General features: G+C 39.9%; 3 protein-coding genes, 1 long non-coding RNA gene and 1 other non-coding gene across 5 annotated transcripts; 2 read left to right on the top strand and 3 right to left on the bottom strand.

Moving 5' to 3' along the window:
• The first annotated feature begins 223 nt into the window (after positions 1-223).
• On the top strand, positions 224-1172 carry tcf24 (transcription factor 24). Its single transcript, XM_030770250.1, has 2 exons — positions 224-664; positions 1068-1172. The coding sequence occupies exons 1-2, from the start codon at positions 224-226 to the stop codon at positions 1170-1172; spliced, it is 546 nt and encodes a 181-aa protein (XP_030626110.1).
• Positions 1173-3165: 1993 nt separating this feature from the next.
• Positions 3166-7068, top strand: LOC115808592 (uncharacterized). Its single transcript, XR_004025212.1, has 7 exons — positions 3166-3230; positions 5292-5369; positions 5682-5728; positions 5816-5870; positions 6220-6270; positions 6548-6633; positions 6914-7068. It is a non-coding gene; the product is annotated as an uncharacterized LOC115808592 (long non-coding RNA).
• Positions 7069-7255: 187 nt separating this feature from the next.
• On the bottom strand, positions 7256-13748 carry mcmdc2 (minichromosome maintenance domain containing 2). The gene is made up of 14 exons (XM_030769978.1): positions 13652-13748; positions 13274-13404; positions 13121-13180; positions 12705-12900; positions 12479-12601; positions 11923-12024; positions 11092-11220; positions 10767-11001; positions 10275-10499; positions 9897-10053; positions 9330-9509; positions 9014-9156; positions 7731-7840; positions 7256-7422 (listed from the first exon to the last, which is right to left on the bottom strand). Exons 1-14 carry the CDS (start codon positions 13746-13748, stop codon positions 7256-7258), a joined length of 2055 nt encoding a protein of 684 aa, XP_030625838.1.
• On the bottom strand, positions 8575-8647 carry trnaa-agc (transfer RNA alanine (anticodon AGC)). The gene has a single exon. It is a non-coding gene; the product is annotated as a tRNA-Ala (tRNA).
• A 1196-nt stretch (positions 13749-14944) lies between the features above and the next one.
• On the bottom strand, positions 14945-25357 carry sgk3 (serum/glucocorticoid regulated kinase family member 3). The gene is made up of 17 exons (XM_030767398.1): positions 25206-25357; positions 21892-22093; positions 21449-21532; positions 20820-20892; positions 20147-20222; positions 19690-19765; positions 19354-19403; positions 19171-19228; positions 18780-18863; positions 18406-18537; positions 17600-17712; positions 16935-16971; positions 16416-16502; positions 16212-16307; positions 15923-16078; positions 15625-15714; positions 14945-15354 (listed from the first exon to the last, which is right to left on the bottom strand). Exons 2-17 carry the CDS (start codon positions 21967-21969, stop codon positions 15184-15186), a joined length of 1461 nt encoding a protein of 486 aa, XP_030623258.1. The 5' UTR covers positions 21970-22093; positions 25206-25357; the 3' UTR covers positions 14945-15183.
• Positions 25358-26750: the final 1393 nt, after the last annotated feature.

Below are 26750 nucleotides of genomic sequence, written 5' to 3'. Positions count from 1 at the left end.
AGACATAGCTAATTTTAAAACGTCTGGCAAAAGCAAGAAAACCCGAGCAAAATACATTGTTATTTCATCGCTCGTTAACAACAAGCAGTATGATTCAACTGAGGAGCTGAAACATTTCATGCTTATAATCAAAAACTTACAATAATAAATGTGTCAAAGTACTTGACAAATGCACATTAATTACACAGACATATGTTATAATTCAGGTTTAAAACTGGTCCTTATGGTTGGAAGACAGACGATCCGAATGGATAGTGGAAATGGCCCTGTGACAATTATGGATGAGAGTCCAACGTCCAGCCCGAATTCAAGCCCCAGCCCTGACATGCTGTCTTCCGACAGTCGGCGCACGGAGGGCCTGTCGCGCTCCAGGGTGGTCCCAGCCAGTCTCAGTGGCAGAGGGCGTCCGGCTGCAGCTAACGCTGCGAGGGAAAGAAGCCGAGTACAGACTCTAAGACACGCGTTCCTGGAGCTTCAGAGAACATTGCCATCAGTTCCACCAGACACCAAATTGTCCAAACTCGATGTCTTAATATTAGCCACTACATACATTGCCCATTTGACTCGAACCTTGCAAGAGGAAGGGATGGAGGAGGGAGAGAACACAAAACAAACTGAAGCTTTACACTCACTCAAAGGCGATGGCTACCTGCACCCTGTTAAAGTAAGCTACTTCCTTTAACTCCCTTAAAATACTACTATTTTAGCCACACTTCGGCCCTTAGCAAACCTAGTTCCAGTAGAACATCAGACGAAAAAAAATGCTTGTGTGGTAAGCTACTTCCTTTAACTCCATTAAAATATTACTATTTTGGCCACACTTCGGCCCTTAGCAAACCTAGTTCCAGTAGAACATCAGACGAAAAAAAAAATGCTTGTGTGACTATTGCTGAAAGTATAGGCCTACAGAAAATATTAAGCATCAATGACAAATACCATTTTAGTTAAGTTAACAGACACCTCATTAATGGAAACGGACATGACAACCTGATTTGTTGCCACATTACGATTTTAACAGTGTATATGAGTTAATCCATAAATCCTTTTAAACTCTTTTTTTTTTTCAGAAATGGCCAATGCGCTCCAGACTGTACATCGGCGCGACTGGTCAATTCCTGAATAATTCAGGCCAGAGCGAGACGCAAGGAGCATCCTCATCATCTCAGACATAATGAACTTGCACAGCGGACACTTTTTGATCCAATGTTCTCAAATATGAAGGCTTAGATTTCTTTTTCTGCAAATCACCAAAATATAAATCGATTTAGCTAAGTTGAAGGAATTTCAGCTACTGAAATTCAACAGCCTAATATGGCATTGTTTCTTTTACGTGTGTGATATATGGTTTTTAAAATCGGTTTTGTTGTTTTATTGATTTCATATTGAAATAATCAGCTACGTTTAAACAATCCGACTAAATAAGTAACCTATATAATAACACGAGTGTACATTCATCTTAATATATAAATATTGCGATTGTGTATATAAAGGTTTTAATGACAACCCGTGGAAAAAAAAATAGGGTTTCCTTTATTCTACAAAGTTTTAACGGTAGGCCTACATGTATGTGCTTTACTTCTGTGTTCAGGAATTCTGTCCTTCTTGGAGGTATTGCCGTGTCCTTTCAGAAATTCCATGTGTTGGAGTAATGAGCTGTCATGCTTGACTTGTTGGCTATGCACTTTCAGTTAAAACATTTGCACTAAATGCATGTGTGAATAACTTAACATTTGTCATGTGAAGTGGTCTGTCAGAATTGCAACAATAGTAGTAGGAGCCTTCGTTTTCTGCTTTTTTCTTCTTCTTTCTTTCTTTTTTACACTTGACTGTTTCCGTATGTAATCGTGGTTTGTAAACAGACAAATAAAGATCATAAAGTAAACAAACAGATGTTTCTATTTCAAGGCTCATTTCTAACCTCAGATCATTAGAAAAAACACCCTTAAATGTTTCATTCATGATTTCAGACGACATGAAGTAACCTTCTGGTTTAAAAGTTTTATTACGTGAAAGGGGGAGCTCGATGTTTCGATGTAAATGCTCTGCGTGTTACAATTAAATACATTACATAGCCGAAAATTAGCAATAAATTAATTAGATACCTACATGCCAAATGAATGTCTTACATTGACGTCAAATGACTCTAACACAAAGTTATGGATTACACAAAACGATTCTTACGGAAGTGTGAAAAGATTTTTAAAAACCATTTGGCCGACAAAACAGCCACCTTGCATCAAGAGTATTTCAATATTTTATTTGTTCTATAATCATGTGTAGTGGGTCACATAACGAATAATGTGCTTTATCTACCTTAACATTTTCCGAAAACATTGAGAAATCATTAAAAGATCATTAGGAAATTATCAATATCTTGATCAGTATTGTCCCCAGTCTACCGAAGACAATGTTGAATTTCTTTAGGTGACGCATGTTCCATTCCTGCATCTGGTGAAGACTTGACCACAAAAATTGTAATTATTTTTACATATTCATTCCAATTTCGTTCTGAATATGATTCAGTGTGCCATTCTTTTAGTCTATGGTGAATTTTGGAGAAATGAATAAAGAATGCATCCGAAATAGTTCCTGAACTGTAACTAATTGCAAATGGATTGCGAGTAAAGTGAGTTATCTGACAGTGAAAGAATTTTGAAATAGAATTGTTGGTTAATCAGCGCCGTGCAGTCGCCGCAATAACAGCAATACTTGATTGTTTAAAATAAATTTGAAGCATGACGGGGTACCTCAGAAAATATCAACTTCACAGTGTATTTCCATCTGGTTTAGGGTTTTAAGAATCTGGGATTTTGAAAAGGTCACGAGTAGACACATTGCACTGCTTTTGATTCACTTCTCCAATTTCTCAAGTTCAAGTGATTTCCATTGGTTAATTTTACAGTAAACGACTTTATTACTATTATTATTATTATTATTATTATTGTTGTTGTTGTGTCTAATGCTCTTCGTTGTTCTTCTTGATCTTGTAGTGAAGAGAAAGACGAGGGCGACGGACAATAAGGTATCACAAGGGTGACGCTGACTATTCAGGAACGTGTGTTTAACAGTTGGTGAACACTTGCCACGTAGTTTCGAGTGCGCATGACTAAGACTTTTCTGCAGGCTTTAAAACTTCTGCGCATGCGTAACTTTATCCCCTCACCCTCGCAACATGGCACCAGGAGAGTCCGTCTTCTGCTTTGTTGCTAATATCCAACAGTCCTCTCCAGGTAATTTAAACATCTCATTTATAATTTTACGTTTTTTCCTCATTGAGTCATGCCATCTGAATACCTTGAAGATGTTTCACTCTTTGGATTTGAGCATGCATATTTTCGAAGTATGGGCAAGCTCATGACGAAAGTCGCTTGCTGACTGCAAATTATTGATTAGAGTCTGACGTGTAAAGTAAGCAACATCTAACGTGTCGATCTGCATAAAACAGACGGTCTCGAATATCATGTTCGCAGCTGAAGACTTATACCTTGCACGTTTTCGCTGCTCGCCTGGACCTGACGCCATTGTCCATGAGATCAATTGTATCAGTTAGGTTGCAAGGAACTAGATGTACAAGTACTCTACAGAAGTTTCTCCTGAAACACGGCAAATGCAAATTTCGGAATTAAAATAAAATAACGTGAAAGTACAAGGAAACGGGAACACCATCGGCACTTTTTTGTTCCGACCACGTGGGCACCATGCGTCGCAATGACCCAGCAGTGAATGCCAGAGGCCCCCAACCAGTACTGCTACTTTTTTATTTCGTTTTCCTCACTCGCATTTTCTCGCCCATTTTTTCCATCATAGTTGATCTTTATTGCTTTTTGCAAAGCAGCAGAAATAAGCTTGTCTATTTCCGTATACGTGGTTTGGGCTTGGCTCCAAAGAGGGGGAAGACATCAGAGAGTAGTCTTGCTGCAGTTTAATGTAGATTTGACGGTTTCTCGTATAGTCCGACAGTCTACAGCTAGCACATGCTGCATTGGATTAAGTCCTGATTTGACGTTTGCCTAGGTCACTTACGTTCCCTGTTCATTTGGAGGCTGTGGGAGTAGCCTATAATGTATTCACAGTTAGGCAGCTGTTTGACACACCTGTGCCATACAACATTAAACTAGAGGCAGTATGAAAATACGACCTCGGAAATAGAATCTTAGAATAAGCACATTAACAAACTCATGTACTTTCTGTACGTCCCCTACATAATGCACACTGTGGTTAAAAGCAAGCTAGCTTTCTTCCCACAGTTCGGCACTTGGCTTGTAATGAAAAAGAACCTCTGACCGTTATCATGAAGGGAAGTGGCGGGGTGGGGGGGCTTTCAGGAGCTTAATATAATAGTATAGTTTGACACAAGGTTAGCAGTACTCAGTGGTGCCTGAAGATGTTGTTTCATCATATTGACTTTTATGAACTTATATGATTGTTTAGTTAGTACTCGGATACATTTTAAACTCGCAAAGCACTAAAATTACCCCTAATAAGGAAATATGTGGTCAAGAACTATAATTATATGCCCTGAAACTGTGGAGTTCCTGTGGTCCTTTTTTATAAATAGTTTGAAGTTAAGTCCTGATTTATTCCACAAAAGGTTTAAATGTCCCAGCAGTGCTGCTATAAATCATGTTGGCAGCTCCGTGTCCCACTTCCAATGATAAATTGCCCCTTTGCCATTTGCCGTGCTGTTGGTTGGACTGTCCACCAACTCTGGCCAGGTCTGACGTCCCTCATGTGACCATGCCGTTTGGGGAATTGCCTTTACGTGGTTTGTATTGGGGAAATAGCGGCTTTGGCTCTCTGAGGTGCGGGAGTCTTGGAAAAGGTCCTGACCTTGAATTGAACCGGCCTTGGCGAGCCTTTTGTGGTAGTGTGAGAGGCTCTGCTCCCAAGCTGTGTTACACGAACCCTTTGACCTCTGGTTCATCAGTCATCTTTGTGTAATTGAGTCTTTCATTTATTGGCTGTTCCCTCAGTGCTGCTTATCTACAACAGCATGAAATCAATAGTTGAAATACTAGTGGGGCTATTATTTAGGGTGGTCCACTTTGTCTTCCAGTAGGGCCAGTGTTTCTCCCATAGTTTAATTTCAGAAGACAAAGTACATCCTCTAAAATGCTAATGGAAAACATAAACCCAAACGTACTTAAAATCAAGGCCTAAAATGTTCCCACTATTCCATTTTGACTGCCGATATGACTTGTGTAATATCCTACTGCATAGCTTGTTAGATGTTCGGTGTTTACACATGATTATTAAAGACAACTTACAAGTTTCTTCTGTTTTCTTTGTAGCAAGGGAGCAGATGAAAACATTGGTTGCTGCTCATTCTAAAGGAAAATTCATCATGAGGTGAATGACTTCAACACTAGGTACGAATCACCACGCTCAAAGGGAACTGTTGAGGGTAATAATTTGAAAAGGCAACAAAGAAAAAAGCATTTTCCAAAAACTTTGCGTATTTTGGACCACTAGCCTCCGACCAAGCTGTTGTAAATATGATGATTTTCACATTTTCGCCGTTTACCCATCAGACCAGATTGGGTTGCTGATGCCGTGACTATCTGAGACAGCAGGAGAATCACTTCCCTATTAACAAGTGGTTGCCACTAAACGTACTGCCACAGTTATTCTGACTGTTTGTTTGAATCAAAACAGAAAGTAACACACTTCCTCTTTTTCAGATGTTTTTAAGGTGAGAGAAGATGACCCCTTCTCAAAGAACAGAATGGTGGGTTTCAGGTTGCTCTGATTGAGAAACTTCTGAAATAACTGCATATAACATTTCTTATGGACGTTTCCTATTTTCCTTTGTCAGATTTGATTCAGCAGGACAACCCTGAGAAGAGTGACTGCACCATTTGCCAGTGATGGTAGGTCTTTTTTTTTTTTTTTTGCTATCCTTCCTCAGCCTCACAGATATTTAAAGCTTGAGGAAAGTCTCCTTACTCTAAAGACAATTTCAAGTTTCCCGCTGCTCTGTTATTTTCAGAGGAAGGTTTAATGTAGGAAATGTTTGCCAATATTGCAAAAACAATTTGCAGGATAATATGATCGTGCTGTGATTATGATGATTTTCACTTTTTCGCCGTTTACCCATCAGACCTGATTGGGTTGTTGATATTGTGACTATCTGAAACATCAGCCTGACAAAGTAATGCTGCAGAGTTGTCATCGTCATCCCCCGAACCTTTTAACTGAAGTGAACATGTCTTTTTACAGGTAATGGAGAAAGCCAAGGGCTGCTGCAGCAGTTTTGTGGTACTTATTTTGGTAAGCAACACTATCACTGTCATTCGTCTTTGTGTCACGGTAGGCTGAAAAACTACTCAGTGCATACATACAGGTGTGCGGTGTGGTGATGTTGCTGTTACGATGATGAATTTCACGTTTTTCGCCGTTTACCCATCAGACCACATTGGGTTGTTGATACTGTGACTATCTGACGTGCTGGCATGATCACTACAAAATCGCACAAGCACATTTGTTGTGGGACAGAAATTCAGAATTATATTTAAGTTTTGTACTTTTTTTTTTTTTTGTCACACAGATAGCCCAGCAAGTCTAAGACGACTTCAGCCGTTGGCAAAAAGAGTCCAATGAGTTTAAGACGACTTCAGCCGTTGGCGGCACGTGGTGAGTGTCATTCAGGCTCTAGTTTGAGAACTATGAGGAGCTAAAATAATTTGAGTCAGAGCCCGTGAAATAAACAGAGAATTAATGCTTAGATTCAACTAACTACTGCTAAAGAATGCTGGTGAGAGAATAATGATTTGCTTCTGAAATGTAAGGTGTATATATACAAATTCTCTCTCCCCAATTAGACAGTTCTGTGTTGATAGTTCAGAACTTTTCTTTTTCTAATTTGTACCTGTGTTACTTCTATAAGCCTTAACTAACTCTCCTCCCTTATTAGATGTCAAGAGGATGTCTCAGGATGAAGACTGATGAAGAATGTTGTACGTGTGCATGTTCAGTATTTCTATGTGCATTTTATTTGTGTTTATCTTGGAATAGCACTGGAGTGGAATACAAAGTTATGAATTTTAACCTGGCACCATGAACCTTGTCATTAAAATGATTGGTTTGCATCTCTTGGGTCTTTTCATTTAAAAAATGATTAAAACTACCTTGTTTCCCTGCTCAATATAACATGTGTTAGGGTCATAAAAAACAGAGCTTGGTGCATTTAACTGTAATTAAAACGAGTCTAGTTGGATGTATTACTGTCAGGAGCAGCAGTGTATAGTATAGTACACTACTCCTCTGTGATGTAGTTTGCTGCTCCTGGTGCATAGGTGTACACAAAGCGTAGGATCTGCTGGTGGAGCTGTTCCAAGGTCAGGTCTCGCCTGTGCAGGGAGTCCAGGTCACGGAGATCACAGGGAAACGCAGCGTCGGGTGGGATAACAAGCACTGAGCCCCCTGGGTTCCCAAGACAAACTCAGAGACTCCTGCCCAACCACTACATCAAAAGCTTCTTCTACACACTCAAAGACTAAACTTGCAATGTACTGCTACAGGGTGGACAGAACACATCTAGCTTTAAGACGGTACAATCCAGAAGTGAAATTGTTAAAATGTTACCCAGCAGTGAATATTAAATCAGGATGGTAAACAACTGGTAAGTCACTTAAGAAAAAGTTATTTTTGGAAAAGTTATGCCCTGTATTTTTTTTCCAAGGAGCTTTGCTTGCTCCAGGGTCTGTGTGTGTGTGTGAGGGGAAACTCACCGTGTTTCAGAGTGATGGAGTTCTCGCACAGCAGAACTGCTATGACGGCATCCTGCTCCAGAACACGAGGCCTCAGACTGAGTTTACAGTGAGCCTCGGCCAGGGCTACACTACCAAACAACCAAACCAGCAAAGAACAATGGCATTACACTGTGCTTTAGGTTTAACTAGTCACCACAGCTACCTCTAAGTGTGGAGTAATGTATAAGCCAATTCATTCAGCTCAAATGGCAATGAAAATAAAGGACGTGAATGAATAAGACTGCACTTGGTAAATTCCATATGTCCTGCTATTGAACGGCTTTAGTATCTATCATAAAGGTACTAAGTAGTTCTGCTTAATTTTTTTATACAGAGCAGGCATTAAAGTGAATGAAAATTCAGAACTGAATCAAACATGTACCAAAAGATTAACTGCCCATAATCTAAGCTGACAAAATCTTCCACTATTCCCTATAGTAGAAGTAGAGGTACTTTGTCAGACACACACTGAATAGCGTGCAGTGAAATGCAGCCTCTGCATTTAATCCATCCTAACACCAGTAAGCACATACACACCCACACTATGAGCTAGGGCAGCCGGTGCCGGAGCCCGGGCTCTAACGTCCAGCTCTTTTTGCAAGTGCCTTGGTCAAGGTCACGGACAGGAGTACTAATCCTAGCATGCATGTCTTTGTGGTGAGAGGAAACCGGAGCACCCGGAGGAAACCCATGCAAATATGGGGAGAACATCACACAGAAAGGACGTGGGACAGCCAGGATTCGAACCCAGGGCCTTCTTTCTGTGAGGCAGCAGTGCCAACCACTGAGCAACTGTGAAGCCCAAAGAAAAAAAAAAAAAGCTTGGAGAATGCGGGCATCGATCCCGCTACCTCTCGCATGCTAAGCGAGCGCTCTACCATTTGAGCTAATTCCCCTCTGTGCTGAAAGCCATCTATTTTTCAACACTTAGCCTTCAAAATGAAAGCCTCCTTTCTAAATAGTCCCTGACACAACACTGAAAGAATTTTCTAAACATTTGTGGTACAGTTAAAGAAAAAAAAATTAGACTTCGCTTAGCACAACGTTTCTAATTGTTGTGTAAGTGGTATTACTATACCCCCTACAGGACAAATGTGGTACTGCTTTATGCTCAAAAAACCCACAAACTTCTGATGTGTACTTCTTGCAATCTCTAAATTTCAAAGTCCGTTCTCAAGGGCGGTTTAACTTGGAATCACCTTAATACTGATTTGCATATTTAATTTGGTGGGCGGGGTTATATATATCCGTTCAGTGCTCACAGTAGTTTAATGGAGGCGGCAGAGACAGAGGAGCTTTGTGACAAGTCAGAGCGCACTTTCCTGCTCGCCATGTAGTAGCCGTGGATCATCGTCTCAGCCTCGGGGCTCATCTCCACCCTCAGGCTACGAGCACAGGCCAGCAGCTGGGTGAGAAAAAAACAAACAAACAAACAGGCACATCCTGTTTGAAGGACTGTCTGTCTGTTCAAGCACTGTGTGTCTCAGAGTGCAGGAGGCATGCTCTGCATGTTTCTACATGTGTATTGTCTCACCCAGGACACAAAGCCAAATGCTAAACTGAAGTCCTACGCAATACCTCCTTGTAATCCTGGCTGGTGAATTGCATGCAGGCTGGATACAGGGGTTCTCCAGGTTGGGTAGACTGCCTGAGTGTGTGCACTGCAAGGGGCAGGAAAGGTTGGTCACCCTGTCTCTCTCGACACTGGATAACGAGGCCAAAAGCCTCAGCGACCTGGGAGGGAACTGAGCCCATGTCCTACAAAACAAAGACAGTCACCAACAATGAAATATAATGTAATGTGTATGTTATGAATTTATGGCCCTGGACCAGCATTTCGGCTCCAATTGCTGGTGAAGTCAAAATCAGGCAAATGTTGTATGTCTACTGTTAGCGGATGCTGTGTTAAATTTAGACTTTTGGCGAGAGCAATTTGGGAAGAGAGTGTATTGTTTTGACTTTCTCTTCCACATATTATCCTAAACATAGACAGTGAAGTGAGGAGACGAGTTAATTTTCGCATTCTTTTGCTTTTGGTGATCTGCTGAATTGCTATAAATCAGTCCAGTTTACGTTATTTTACAATGGTCTGTTCATTATTTTGACACTTTTTAAGGTTTCAAGAGACAGTGGTATGAAACTCACCACAGATCCCAGCAATGCACTGTCACATTTGACAGATTTTTTCGAATTAGCTGCAGTATCAGCCAGAGCCCAGAAGTTACACTGGAGGGGGAAGGAGAGCTGTTGATTTGCATCCTCCCCATACTTCTTCCCAGGGATGAACACAGACACTGTTCTACTCTCCAGAGCTGAAAGAACAATAGCGCAGAGACTGGCAGTCACGGGTCAGAGGATAACACAGAGGTTTTCGGCGCATCTCCGTTAGATCTGCATCCTTCTGTTTCACTGAAACCATTTTATTTCATCATCTCGTGATCTCTTTCTCACCCGATACTTACTGACGATTCTCTCTGATAAAACAATACCTGACACACGATACTAAATAAATATTGAATGTACTTGGGTGTGGGTGGTGTACCTGGCTGGAGCATGTCTAGCTTGTCTTTCCTGTAACAGGCCAGGTCCCCCAGCAGGCACACCCCCCCTGTGGCTAAGAGCGCAGAGCCAGCGTGAATGTTGGCAGTCCCCGCCCCATGCTCGTCCCTGGACAGGGTCACAAACAGCTCCCCTGTGACCGGGTGACGTACCCCACGCGAAGCCAGTCCAAGGCTGTACGTCATCAGCCTGAGAGTAAAAACACAGATTAAACCTCTCTGTCCAACTTCAATGGAAAACCTGTCTACAGGATCCTACAAAGTGAACAAACAAGCCTTTTCATCTCTCTTTACAGGAAAATGATAAGCAGATTTCCAGCTGCATGGACTTAATGCTCTGATAAAGATTATGACTTAACGGTTTGGCTTTGTGATAAACGCAGTAATGCATGCTCGTGGTGGAGCTGCCCCTGATGACAGCATCTAATAAGCATGTTAAATGAGACCGAGGCCAGACCTGTCCAGAATCAGAGTTTCACTCGTGAGGGCGAGAACATCCAGATGATTGTGTGAGTCTGGATCTTCCTCTGTCTGCACCAGGCTAAGCAACAGGCCAAGCTTCAATGTCGCGTACAGGCCCGGTGGGACCACTGAAGATCCAAAAGAGTTTGCCACGATGGCCGAGAACCTCCAGGGGAAGCCGGCGGTGGCAGCCAGTAAGGCCTGGAAATTTTCACTGAGCGTGCACGGAACTGTTTAGGACAGTTAAAAAAAAAAGACAGTAACTTCGACACGATATCTACGGTCGTTACGGCGACACCGATGCTAGAGAAAGGCCTCACGTTCTGGAGTCCACGGCTGAACACAGCTAGCTTCGACGCTCCAGGTGACGTTGGGCCACTGGTGCACATGTGCCGGAATTCCAACCACTCTGTAGAGCCGACCGATTCGCATCGAGTTACACAGTTCATCTAAACATTGGGAAACAAAACACTAATATTCATGGGTTTGTTCACGTATTATTTAAGAAACATGCATGCCACCTATTCGGCTGCCAAGACAAACACTGCAGGGTCTCAGGAACAAAGAACCCGTTATGTGCGCCACTGACTAATGAGCATTCCCTGCCTTTATTAACATATATGTTTAGTAACTGGAGAAGAGTGTACTGCATTCCTGCTTAAGACTAGGTCAACAGAATATGCTAATGCTGGCACTGAGAATTGACAAGCTCTCAGGAGAGCTGAGTGGACAGTGTTATTGTAAGGGACAAGAACACTCAATATCTCACTGAGGGAGCCACGGTGACGGGATGTCTGCTTAACATTCTATTTATTTGAATTTTCCCAGTGGCATTAGCACTCTGAAACGGAGTTCGCTTTAACTAACGACAAACCAGACCAGAAAGACAAACATAATCAGACAGGCAGCCAGGCTCTATTGCTTGCTTGGACTTGCCTTTCTCTAATTTCATTTACAAAAGTTATTTTCACTTATGGAAATATAATATAACATTGAGGCTACATGAATATAGTCAAAACTAAAAGCACTCGTATATGGATAACATTGCTAAATAAATAAACTGAAATGTAAAAAATTTCAATATATATTATTGATTTATGAGGCACCCAGTATGCACTGTGAGATGCATCTTTTTTATACCAGATCAGTACCTCTCAGAAATAGTGTGATGGACTGATATCTCAGGGAGGAAGCAGGGCGTGACCCCAACACGTCCAGTGTTTTCACATGGATGAGTTCAACCAGCTGCTTATCTGTAATACCATACAACGTACTGGCCAGACTAGAAGGGTCCAACAATGTCACTTTGACTTACTGTAAAATTATGCTCTGTTCAACATTGTGTTTGGCACAGATTGGTTTAGGTTAGATTAGATTTAGATTTATTGTTAATCATCTCGCTGATGTTACAATCCACTGGGCACTAATGTACAGTCTAATCATCTCATAATTATTCTTTGAAGATAAAATACCTCATTACTCATTGACTCAAGTCAGACTGCACTACATTAGAAACCTTCCTTTCCTGCAGGATCCTGGATCTCACAGATTATTGCGTCATCTCTACTCTGTCTTTAAGGCTGTCTGAACTAAAACACTGTACACTGTCAGAGAAAACACCATTCACTCTGGAGCGTTCCAAGAATTCCAAGAATGAAACTGGAAGTCTTGTCCGCACAATGTCGGAAACAGGCTCGATTGTCTCACCGCCTAACACTCTGGATTTCACATCCTCTTTGAGAGGAGAGGAGCACAGGAAACAGCTGAAGTCGCTCCGAACCGTGGCAGACTCTGTGGCTCCTGGGGCATGTATTCGTATGTGATGATACCCTAAAGATACAGAGTAAAACTATAGATACACTCTGATATAGAGGTCAAGGGAAGGACCATTGGCACAGCCATAATGCTGAGGGATTCAAGGTATGAAGGGCACCTCTGGAACAAGGGCAGTTCTCCTCTGTACACAGGAACCTGGCTCCCTGTGTGTATTTGGTGACACGGGTCATTGCAATTACGAGGCCCTCCATGGCCATTGGCCGCATCAGACCATATCCACGAGGGAACTCACAAAGATCCAGAGAGTAGTTGGCAAATGGAGGCAAGTGAGTTGGCTTCAGAACGACATTGACCTAATGGTGAAATTTAAAATGTACTTCTTCATCTTGAAAAAAACATAACCTACATCATGTTCATGACACAAAAGAAGGAACATTCTCCACTGTAAAGGGCTGTATATGTATTCAAGCTGTGAGATGGGGCCTGTCGTTAGCTTCTCAGGTTTCATTTTTGAACATCTAGCCTACTATTCATTAACTCTGCTAGACGCTGAGGTAAAAAGAGTATTCCTACCTGATTTTCTGTGTGTATTTGGTCAATGAGTGACAAAGTCTTTATTGACAGAAAACAAACCTATAAGAGGGACAAAAAGAAAAAAAAAAGAAACGCATTTAGTTTGGTCTACTGTACTCAGCTATTTCACTAGGAAAACTTGGTCAAACTTACTGACTGAAAAAGAGCAGTGGCTTTGGACGGATCGTGTAGTACGCAGTCTCCCAGTCTAGCATCCAGGTCAACAACATCAGTGGGATTGACATCAAAACTAAAACGATACACTGCCTCACACTGCAGGGTATCTGTTAGACATGTCATAACGTTAAACTATGCAGCTAATGGTTTTAATTTTGGCAATAATCTTACAAATCCGACTTCGATAAAGCTAACACATTAGAGTTAGCTAGGTAACTAGAAATCTGACGTTTGGGAAATTAGCTGTTAGCTTGCCACTTGTTCCATGACTCCAAACCACGGACGTACTGTTAGATAATACATTATATCGATGTAACCTCATTTCATATATTTTACAGCAGAGTTCGGGGTCACCTTTGAATGGTTTACAGTCTTCAATGAGTTTACGAAGCCCACCGCTTCTGTCCAAATAAACCAGTGCAGCCTCTTTCAGTGAAAAATGGTCATCCATACCTCAGAAAGTGCAGTGAGCTCGTTAGTCGACGTCGAACACTTTAAGAAGACCATAAAGGAGATTTACTTACCAATAACACACAGCCTGCTCCCTGTACTTTTGACATTGTAGCTTAATTGGATACTGAAGGCAAATGCATGGACCTCTATCAATGTGCATAAATCTTTGACCATTAAGTGAACCTACAGTTACAAAACGATATGATTACACCTCGTAAGCTATATAAAGATATTTATTTATTGATTGATTTATATAAGTAAGTATAAGATATGGCTTTCTGTGCCCGAACGTTCTATTAAATTAAATCTAAATCAGTGTACTGTTACTACGAAATAACAATTTCTTAACAAAGATACGGCTTTTAATGCGAAACACTGACGACCAAGGAGACACAAAGGATCTGATGGTTCGTTTAGTGACACGTTTAATGATACAGCACTGTTATCTCACAGACACTGTGCATTGTGGTGCGTGCCATATTCATATTTGTCAGGATGAGACAAGGGCAGTTATCTAGGGGGAGGGAAAATGAATCAGTGTCAGTTAGGGTTAGTTTCCACACTTTGGCTATGACTCTAAAACATTTCCTGTAAGGAGGTAATCAAAGCCTACAACAGTTGACAACCCAGCTCATTACATACTGCTTTTTATGAGAAAGTGCTGCACCAGCCTCTCAAATGACCCTCGAATAATCTTTTAATCTAAGAAATTTGTTTTTTTTTCTTTCTTTTTTTACTTTTACAGTAAAAAAAACCCTTCTCATTCAGTAATGACATTTGACTTTTTTAACATAGAATGCATACATCTTTGGTAGAGGGGATACAAATTCATATACCATTTACTTTGATACACCACACAGCAATTTAAATTGCACTTTTAACATATATGGATGTCATTCCATTCTTTCCAGTTTTTGAAAAAGAAACCAGACTGGATTATGTACTTTGCCATGAGTAAAAAATTAAGGGTAATATCAAAGAAGATAAATTCTGTGACATTATTTGAGAGGAGAGGCTTTGCAGGTATTGGAATGTGTTCAATAAATTGCCTCTGGTTTCTGTTTCACTGCAGATAAAAATGATACTGTGCCTCTCTATTGTTTTTGTTTTTTTTTGTGTTGGGAAATCAAAACAAAACATCTTTATCACACAAAATATTCCGCAGAAAAAAAAAATAGAGCTCCTGAGATATATCTATGGGAAAGTGTTCAATGCTATACAAAATATAAATCTATTATTTGTGAATAAAAATACAAAGATTTGAAACACCCTGCAAACCCAATAATTCAATGCACTGCATGTTATAAGACGCTGTGATCCATCCACTGAGCAAATTCTTCCCTTTTCATCAGAAAGAATGATCACAGAAAAGTGATCTCAAGAAAAAGCACTCAGTGGATTACTGTTAGTGGCAACACCATTTTCATAGCCAATTACAGGAAAGAATCGTCTGAAGGCGGGGCATAGGAAAAACCCAGGAATGCATCATCGGCCTCCATAACACTGGCGTTAACAATGGAGTGATCTGAAGTGTTGCAGAGGGAGTTCGGAACAGTCTCCTCCGTGAATTCTGGGTCAAAGTTCGAAATGTCATATGGAGACTCCTATTAAAAAAAAGGACTAGATTAGGAGAAATGTGCAACATGCCAATTTTTTTTTCACGAATGCTGCTTTGTTAATGTGTGATATAAATATGCAGCCAAACGAAAATAAACCTAAAAATATAGACATGTATGATTCCTAATTATGGGGAAGCCACAATTTATAGTCTCTTTTTCTATTCTGTGAAAAAGACAAGTGTACAATCCAAGGCCAATGCTGAGCAAGTCAGAAGAATAAGTGCCACAAGACTAAGGAGGGGAGATTATATTTACCACACTGGGGTTGAATGGAGGTTGCACCTTTCTCTCTTCAAGGTCATCCCAGTTGATGGAGGAGAAGAAGTCATGACTTTTAATCTCGTTCTATAAGTTAAACAAGAAGGTACACTTTAAAAATTTTATCTGTAGTTCCAGCATATCTAATATGACTATGTCCACAGCCACTATTAATTTGAATATACCAGGAGAGACCGGAAAAACAGGAGTCTCAATTATCAACTGCAGCAAGCCAAACACATTTTCAACCAGAAGAGGGCAACATTGGTAGAACTATGACCAAAGGGGAACGTACAAAGTCATCTCTGTAACCCAGCCTTCTGGTGTGGTCCTTTTCCAAAAGACCTAGCAGAAAAGACCAAGCAATTGTAGATGCACCAGGTCGCATCAGCAGCTCCTTGTGAAGTATGTTGTCATACATCTCTTGAGTGTCCCTGCTGTAGAACGGTGGCTTTTGAAGACAAGCCGGGGATACATAGTGAAGAAATAAGAACAAAAAGTTGTCACAAACACAAAATCTAGAAGTCATTTAAAGCATATAAAATGGTGCCTATGCATGTTTTGATAAAACTAGGCTCCCTTACCAAGCCATAGAGCATCTCATAAAGAACTGATCCAAGGCACCACCAGTCCACTGTGTTGGTGTATGGTTGCTTCCTTAGTACCTCTGGAGCTAGATACTATTGAGACATCAATGATGGAATTTTCATAAAATTCTTTTGTTTCAATATGAAACCTTCTAATGAGAGTTTCAATGTCCAGTATAACATAGTAAATAGAGCCGTCACCTCAGGAGTCCCACAGAACGTGGTAGTTTTGTCATCTTGAGAAATGCCTTCCTTGCACAATCCAAAGTCTGTTAAGACTATATGTCCCTGTACAGAGAAGAAATGTAGCTACTTGTTAGATGACGTCTCACTACACAAACAGCCTGTTCTCCTCGGGAAAGGGAAAGAATCTTTTGTGAGAGTAAAATGTTGGCTGGAGCCAGGAAACAAAGCCCACTCACCATTTTATCACTCTCTCAATAAAATTCACTTGGCCACGCTCGAGTAAAACCAAAATCTAATCACGTGTGCTCAACAACCAACACCCCCCCCCCCCGCCCCCCCCTTCTTAGATTGAAATGAGACTCCAGTTTCACAAGTATATTGTACTTGGCTGGCTAGCATTTTCCTTGCGTTGGAAATAAGGAATCACCATTGCCAACCTGAACAGTTTCCTGTAGACACACAGCTAGGATACTTTACTTACTTAACCTTTGGGACTTTGACAGTGATACAACTTCACAAAAATGTTATTCTTACTTGAGAGTCCAGCAGGATATTTTCTGGTTTCAAATCCCTGTGAAAAAGGACAATCTGTAATCAATCTCATATCATGGCACCGGCTTCGCACTGTTAAGATAAATGTTTCTGAGTACGTGACAAGAAAAATGAATTGAAAACTGTCATTATAATAAATGATCAGTTGAAAGCACTGTAACTTGGTGCTGTTAAATTTCATTATACTGGATAATAAACAATTTTTAAATCAGCCACACTGAATCTAACTCAGCTGAAAAGACATTTTCCCGAGACTGCTTGAGCACACACATGACGTTGCAGTAAATTGTATTCACATGTAAGTTATTCAACAAATATAGACATACTGGAATGGCTGCAATGACGTGTGCTTTAATTAAAATTACTACGGCCAATGATAGTTCATTTAAAAATTCTTTGAAAAGAGATGCTATTTCTGAGAATGGCCGGTCACACCACTTGCTACTGCAATGAGTGGTGTCAAGCTAACTAAAGAGTCATGGGTTACATTTAAATTTCAGAACAGTCAACGAGAAATTCTTTGGAAGTTCATCAGAGGACAGCGTAAAGTAGAGGATGTTAAATGCTGCTCTTTGAAGACGTACTGTCAGACATTTAAAGAGTTAATTATTTAAAACACTGAAGAGAGAGGAACTGATATTACAGACCTATAAACAATGTTTTGAGCGTGTAGGTAGCCTAGTGCACTTGCCATCTCAGCGATGTAAAACTTTGCTCTGGGTTCAGGGAATGTTCTCTCTTTCTGAAGGTGAAAAAAAAGCTAGAATCCCAAAAGTGAAATATTTGTTTTAGTTTCAAGCAGAAGAATAAAAAAAAAAGTGAAAATATCAAGGTTAGAATCTGCAGTGGAATTTGCAGTCTGTGGCGTTTTGTATGATTCTAAAGTACAGGCATGACCAGAGAAATAAACCTTCTTACATCCCCTCCTGGTTTTGGATGTCAAATGGCAAGGCACCTGATTCATGTGCATTAAAATACTGCTGTATATTTTTATGTAGAAACCCTTTCTTATGGTGCTTAGTGTGAACAGCTTGTGTCTTTTCTGGAAGAAAGATCTTATCAGGCCAGTCTGCTTGGACAGCCTCTAACAAGGGTTAGGTCTGGCTCTGTCCGGATAACATTTTCACGTATTGTTTTGACTTTCTGAGAATTTACAACTAGGCCTCTTGCCTTTAAGTGTGAAATTTGACAACAAAAAAAAGTTCAAGGATCATTTTGGAAATCATAAGCCAGGGAGGTTACAAAAGAACAAACAGAGTCACACAGTTACTAATGTTCACACCACAACACATGCACTGCATTTAAGCTAGACTTTTTTTTTTTTTTTAATCCGAATGTCAGCCCTTCCTGAGAGTAATCTTGAGTCTGTTTCCTGTCTTTTTACTTCTCGAGGTTCCTCATTGCCTGATGACTCAATAAGGCGTCAAACACAGACAAGTGTGTGTACACTCACTTCTCCTCCATTGACAAAATCCAAAACAAAGTATAACTTCTCCGCTGTCTGGAAGGAATAATGCAGTCCCACCAGGAAAGGGTGCTTCACGCTCTTCAGCAACACATTGCGTTCTGCCATGATGTGTTTTTGCTGGTACAAAAAAAATAGAGGAGCAAGGCCAAATGAAAAGAGAACTTTTACAAGCGACCACACTAGAGTGGTACAAATAAAACTACTGTGAGGCTCTATGACTGTTTGTTTCTCTAATAACTAACCAATTCAAGAAAATGTTCGTTTATATTAAAGAATATGGTATATATGCGAAAAGATATAATAAATACAGTTAAAAAAAAAACAAAACTCAGAGACAAACCCTGCCTCTGTAGGTTTACCTCTTTTCGGTTCAAAATGACCCTTTTTTGTAAGACCTTGATTGCATAGTACTTCCCGTCCCGTTTCCGCTTTGCAAGGAGAACCTTTGTGTGAAAGAGAAAGAACGGTGGGTTAGTGCAACCCCAGTTTCCACTGAATCAACAGGGAAGTATGAAAAGACAGACTGTCAGAGTGCCATAACTTTGAAACTCTCACTTCCTTTGGGGACAGCCTATCGACACCACAAAACACAATCAGTCTCGACAATCTTTAAGGTTCATCACTGTCAACGGCTTCTGCCTGAGGTTGCATAATTTCATAATTTTTTAAAAAAATTTTCTCACATTACATAATAAAGGAATGTATGATGGCTGATGCAACTGAAGCCAGTTTATTTCAAATAAACCTTACCTTTCCAAAGCTCCCCTTACCGATGACTTTAAGAAAGTCAAAGTCAGAGGGTTTCGCACTGGAATGAAAATGTTTTACTTGTGTGAAATACATAACCAACGTTACACTTAAACTATGTCAAAATACAGTGACCAAATACAGTGTTCTTTGTAAAATACGAATCTAAAACTTCTAAGAACTTACTGTGGATTTCCAGATGGTCCCAGGTTAATATTTCTGGAGGTAGAACCGTTCTGCTCGGTAGGAAATTAAGACAAAAACACAAAAGGCCTTATCTTACAGTTAAATCAGAATATGAGCAAAACTTATCAAAGGAAAACAATATGAACTAACTCTTGTTAAAAAAAAAGGTTCCTGTGCAAAGAATCACAGTTTTATTCAGTCAACCAAGCAACTGATGTACATACTACAATCCCAACACCGTGGAAAATATTCATGAAACAACTTATACTCCTCAAAACGAAGTCTGTCCAATGTATGGCGACTTGATATGATTAAGAACACGAAAACAGTTCAAACCTTGTCATCCTCATCCTCAGAGACATCTGAGAAGTTCTTTGCTTTATCCATCTGCAGAAAGTCTCGTACATCAGGGCTGAAAGTTTGAATATGAGAGCAGTCACATGTTAGCAGTCTGACTGAGAAAACACCAAGCTGCTGCTGCTGAGTCAAATAAAGCCACAGATTTGCGAGTCACTGGATCAAAAGACGTAGCCATAACATAAGTTTAAGAAGCATCTTTGATCTGCTTCATAAGAAGAGAAAGGTTTTGAATGCTATGTGGGAAATTTGTTTTAAATTTGATGTTTTCTAGTGATATTTCACTGAGAGCTTTTGGGTTTTGTCTAGTTTGTCTGGCTGAGGGTATCATTTACAAACACCATATCAAATCATCAGAACTTTGCATGAACGTGCGACTCCCTCTGAATAACAATATTCATGACAGCAGAGCTGAACAATTGTCCGTTGTACTCACTGGTTGCTGAGCTGTGGATGGGACACGATTCTCTGGATGAACTCATGTAACCCAGTTCTTCTCTGTTTTATAAACTCTAATATAAATCATATGAAGTACATTAAGCATATTATAAAGATAATTATTGTGATTTTCTTTTTTCTTTTTTTTTTTACATCAAATCACATTTAATCACACATTATCAAAACATTATATGAACTGTGCTTCATATCGCATAACAGATAATGGTTCAGAGATTATACTTAAAATGAATCAGTTCCCTAGGTGGGTGGCACGCAGAACTAATCACTATGTACTGCACTGTACATAGTGATTAGCTCTATGTATTTTGTGAGCTTTTTTTGTATGACAGAAGTCGGTACTGTCATAACACAAGTGCTAAGCCTAAGTATGATACAGGACACGTGAGCATCTGTGGTTTCATAGTGGGTTTTAATAGTATGTTTTTCACAGACATCTGGACATGATGTGTATTTACGCAACACCTCACTTCTGTGAGGGAACACATGATAAATTGAAGGTATGAGGATTACAGTTTAATCATATAGGCAAGCCTAAGATGGTGTTGTCAGTTATTCCATATGTCAAAACAGTTAGGTGAGTTGAGTTAAAAATCATGTTCAAATTTATGTTTATGAAATGAACAATGAGCTTTTGCACATGACGCTAGTACCTGGATCAAAGTTGTCTCCGAATATTCTCTTAGCAGGGATCTTCAAATTCAAAGAGGGAAACTGTTTTCTCAACTGTTGGAAGAAAAAAAAAAAAACAGCAGTATAGAGTCGTGTCAGAGTGTGTGTAGAAAAAAATAAGGCAAAAAGTACACAAACATATTCCAAAATAAAGTAACAGAGAATCTGAGTGAAATAGATAATTAATATTCATGTCACCTCAACACAGATCAGTGTAATTATATAAACTTCAAAGACACTGGGGTAGAACTGAATGACACTGTTATATATCAGATTGTCACTACACATTGCTTCATTAAGTGATATTTCATTTCAAAGCTTTAAACACTGCCTTTGGCAATGCTGAAACATGCAATATCTGTTATCCAGGGGTTAGTGAGGGAAAAAAAGAGATTAAGCAAATTATTGTTTAACTGCAAATATCCAAATTTAACCATGTGCCAAGTCCCGAGAATCTTTGAAAATGCTGTAATAAAATGCAGAAAGCAGCATTTTAGTTGCTCACAAACACATAAATATATTCTTTTTATTTAGGTTCACCGAATGTATTCTATACTCTTATCCTTCCTTGAAATAATCTTGCATCTTATTAAAAGGTATTTTCACTTACTGTGTTGTACAGTTTATCAAATTCTGTATATCTTCTGAACACGAACCATTCATGTCGCCCAACATTGACCATCACTTTGTAAACCTATTCAACGACACAAAATGCACTTTTTGGTACATCAAAGACAACATGACAAAAGACCGATTAAGACTGAATTCCAGACTAAGAACCTTAATAAATCTGGTTAATGTATTTCAAAGAGAAAGAGTGTCTAATACTGACACTATCTCAAGCTCAGTGATCTAAAGGTTACTCAGAGAATGGAGCATGACATACTCAAAACTATATACTATAAACTGACATAGTTCGAACTGCTTTTTGGAAATTCTGCAGTAGCATATATGCACTCCCAACTAATCTATACAAACGAACAGAAATTCTGGCCATCGAATTTCTCTAGACCTCTTACTTCATCCCAGTTTTTAATCAACAACTCTACTCACGGTATAGCGTTTCTTCTTGTCTCTCTGCTCATTGTAGCAGGGAATGCTGATTTTGGGGCAGCTGGATTGGTTCTCCATCCTGAGGGCTCTCCCTGGTGTCTGTGCTCAGTGGGGTGAAGTCACGGCAGAACCAGCTCTTCAGCGTACCGAGCCTCTAATAGTTCAGGGCTCGCACGGACAACTGGCAAAGCGCATCCTGGCACTGTAGAGAATAGACCACAGGACAGAGAGTGTGTTCTGTTAGGTCACTGTATCCTTGATTCTGTTGGGAACAGACCGCAGAGCGTTTAAAAGCACATCCACTCTTGCTCTGGAGGTCTCTTCTTTTAGGAGAGCACTTAGCGTGACAGCATCGGGGTCACTGATCAAGTTCAGCATAAGCACAGTGTGGAGCCTCAGCTTGGGCAACCAGGCAGTAAGTCCCTCCTTTCTCTCTCTCTTTTCTCTTCATTCCCCCCTTTTCCCTCTTTCCTGTCGAAAACAGACTGGACGCGCACGTTTTTTTTGTTTTTTTTTTCCTCATGTGCCCCTCTCACACGCACGTTTGGCCTATGCGCACACACACACACACACACACACACACACACGCTCGCTCACTGGGCGGGCGACATTCTCCTTCCCTCCTGTGAGAGGGATGGTATTTGTAGCTAACCTTCCGCTGGACTTTGAAGTTGCAAGCACACAGACCAGGTGGAGCACCATTACAGCAGCACAGCATGGTCCCCACTGGGGAGCATTACCTCGAACTTTACTATATGTAAAAGCAATGACAACGCTATGAAATCCTACAGAAGGATTGTTGTCACATGCCATGAAACACAGTGAACTAATGTTCTCCAGATTTAAATCACAAAACAGTAGAATTCATTCACCATTTCAATGTTTAAATCAACTATCATTCGAGGTGTAGGGTTTTACTCAGTTCATTCATGGTACCCTCCATGCTGCTTAACATTTTTTTTTCTTTTTTTTTGGACATGTTTTGACATGTCAATACTGAATCTTGCAATCCCGGCCAACAACAAAAGCTGAATGATGGGATTTGGCCGACGATAGACATTTGCATAGTAGGTCCAAAGGAAAAACACCAGTAAAATCTGAGTGCACATCTCACCCGGGTTTTCATGGCACTCCACATGGAAAAGATAAAATGAAAACACGCTTGTTGACATTCCAGAGCTATCCCAGAGTGTATAAGAAAAAAAACCCTTCACAGACCTAAACACCTTCAACCAGAATGCCAAGAATACCAAAGAGCACATCATGCGATTGAAGGGCATTTACTGACTCTGCCTCTTATGGCTACTGATTCTGAACTGATATGGACACAGAAAGGTAACAGCCTTGATACAATGGCTTACAAGGCAGGACCGGATTTTAAGTTGTGTGACGCAACAGTGTTTATCTGTACTTAAAAAAACATAAAAAAAAATCAAGATCAGATTTGGCCAATGGCTTTATGTGACAAAATCTGACTCACTGGAAAATAAAAAGGACTCATTGTTGGTACCCCTATGGAAACACACACTGATAAGACCGTAGCATTCCTAATATTTTCATTAGCAGAAAAAAGTTACAGTGAGTCTCAAAATACAAAATACGTTCTAGAATTACGATATATTTCTCAGTCGCCCAAAAGGTAACTGACAGACTGTGGTGAAAAGTGTTTTCTCTGTAAGACTTGCCCAAAACAATAACAAACACATTCAAGTCTCAAAGAGCTTTTGTATGGGGAGACCAAGTATCAAACATGGATTCACAGCAGGGACCCTAAGAATTCTAAACCTTAAAATACAAATCTTTCACCATAGGTGCATTCATCCTCCTCGCTGCTAATATGAGGTACTGGCTGTCCACTAGACCATGTCATCTCCCCAGACTAGCTGCTAGGAGACCAAGTACACAATCGCTCATCTGTCTCTCTGAGAAAAGCAGAGAAGTGACTCAACTGCAGTGTGACACAGCTCAGAAAGTGAAAGCAGGAACTGGGAATTTTTGCTTCTCATTAAATCTCTTTAAGATCACAATAACAGCACGAAACATGATTAAAAAGAAAAAAAGAACATGATCACTGAAAGTTCAGATGTGATAATACTTGAGACAGACAAGTAGGATAAACAGATTTTGTTCACTTCTTTACATGGTGTACATACTGACCAATTCATACTCATTTACTGGTCCAATCCAGGAAGAGCTGTATCCACTCATCCGTAGACTTTTAAAATGGAGGGAGGAGCATCTGCTTTCACTAAATGTTCTGTACCCTGCTCAGCTAAATAGGTGTTCGTTATAAAACCACACTCAGTTCCAGACTCCAAAAATATGTGCACAGGCGTGTTTAGATAAGCTTAAGCATAAGGCCGTATTTAAAATATGTCCGAGCAGACAGATGTTCCTGTTTGAAACTGGACGTGTGCTTCTCTACAGTGTCACTCCTTGAAGTGTTAATGTATAATTTCAATTCTGAGGAAAGGTTAATATCCCTATAAATTTCACAAGCTCACCTCTAGCTTAGTGAATATTTCACTCCACAGTCCAATCACATTCATTTTAAACGACACTGTACAACACTGTTCTAAGTGACCCAGAGCAGACATCTCTATGGTTCGTGCAAGAGAATTATAATCATCAGCAGTATTATAGAGCACTGACCTCAGAGGAAAACACTCTCACGCCAGAAAATATGTTATTAAACGTTGTTCCATAAAATCATGTCTGACATGCCAATACTCTTGTTGAAACGTCTAAAAACATACATTAAAATAAAATTAAATAACAGTAACAACAAAAACAAAAACAAAAAAACAAGATTACAGTTATGTAGCTTTAAGTAACCTGTTACGCTGTAAGCACATGCTAAAAAACATTGTCCACTTAAACAACCTTAAAAGTGACATCAAAATTCATATGCCCGGCGTAAAACTTTGTCATGTCATTCTTTTAGTAAATGCCTCTACCAGCTCAGACATAACCACTAAGTTTTATCTGTTTTGTAACAGACTTCGAAAGCATGTTCGGTTGATAAAACAAAGTTAAGACTGTCACGCAAGACAACACTTGACTGACGAAGAAAGTCACAGAATATTTTGGCGAAACTAACAGTAATCTACAACGTTTGATTTTGTAATACTTTTTTTTCAGGAAACTAAGCTGTTGAGCGGCTGTAGTGATCCTTTCATTACGTAATGTACATTGTGTACCATCGTTATAAAATGAGGCTCTATATAGTTAAAGGACAGATGCACACTGTAAACTTTGATTTATGTTACGGGAATCTTGACAAAGTCCTCGAAAAGTTTGTAGTGCTAACTTACCTTAGTTTCCTAAAGTTTCCATACAACTGACTCCAGTGACGTGTTGGCAGGCAGAGGAAGCTCAATAAGTTAAAACCAAACTATGCGTATTTGACCAGTTGTTCTCCTGGATGCACTGGCAATAAACGTGCTATTCAGTATCCATTCTGTTCATCAATCAGTTGCAAATGAAGTCAAGAAAGTAGACGTTCGTTGTAAAAAAAAAAAAAAAAAGTTTCGAGCCAATTAGTCACGGGACTAAACTTCTAAGGAGATGAAAAAAATGTATAATGAAGAGAGGACAACAGTACTCTCTAGTGGCAGGAAGACGGCATAAGCACCATGAACTCAACTGTACTATATAAAGGCCGATAACTGCCCCAATGCAAATATACTTCAGATGAAGTTTACACTAGCATATTAGTAAGGGAGAGGTAAATCAAAACCAAGACCACACTATGTTTAGGATTACAGTCTTAGTGCTCCGATTTTAGTTTTCTTTCCATAAACTCCAAAGGTTCTCAATTTAAGCACTTACATTTCAAGCTTTCAAAGCTCAGTATACACATACCGTAAGGGTCCTCAGCGCACACACACATTTCAATGTATTAAGGACATCTTTTTAATTGGCAGTATATATGAGAGATTCTTAGCCATGCATGTTAAGTTCAGTGACGAGCTATCAGCCGATTTACCATACATGTGTTCCTGATTTTATGAAAATATGCTTATGTGAAGGTAGCGGACAGTCACTCTAAAGACATTTATTACAAAGACGAAATTTTACCGTACGCATTAATGTAGCAATATCAAGGTGGGTAAGTAAATATGTCATTTGCTACGGTGCGTTTTATTCCATTTTTGTTCGATACTTTTCAACAACGAACGTTCACTTAAAACTGTTTAGATCTCGGAGAACATTAAACAAGAAACAAAAAACAAACAAACAAAAACCCGAAGAGAAAGGGGTGGGGGTGGGTTGTAAAATCTTAGAATAACTGTTAGCAAATCCATGAAACTGCCTACACTTAGCATTCTGAATCATGCAGCAGGTGGTGTAAAACCGAGGTGTAAAACGGTGTGATGCTGCCACAAGGTGGCAGTATCACACAGTTGAGGAGAAAGCTTCGCATTTCTGCGTTTTATCATCACTGCAAAAATGATATTAATGATAAAGTTCGGCTGTGCATTCAGTAAGTATTCGTCCAGAGTCCTCATTACCTTAGATTTTTTATAGGTGTTCATAAGAAGACCAAATTATTTGATTCTTCAACTTGTCTGACATAACACTACTACGCGCCAGTACTGTACATATGCCATTACAGGCGCCATTAGCAAAGCGCCCCTCTTTTCTGACCAATCAGCGGCAAGGCCGCGTGCGCAGATTCAAACATTCTAGAAGGAGGCTGGGCGCGAGAATCGGCGGGATGGACAAAATTCAGCAGAGAAAATTAACAAATAGAAGTGGTGACAGCAGTGGGAGGGTGTGCACTGAACAAGGCGGGCTACAGCATTAGAAATATGTACACCTTATTGATTTTTATCCATTGTCATTTTCAGCACATG

This window comes from Chanos chanos, chromosome 3 (assembly GCF_902362185.1).
Source record: "Chanos chanos chromosome 3, fChaCha1.1, whole genome shotgun sequence".
Classification (NCBI taxonomy): Eukaryota; Metazoa; Chordata; class Actinopteri; order Gonorynchiformes; family Chanidae; genus Chanos; species Chanos chanos.
Note: the sequence above shows the minus strand (reverse complement) of the source record. Positions and strands in the feature narration are given on the sequence as shown.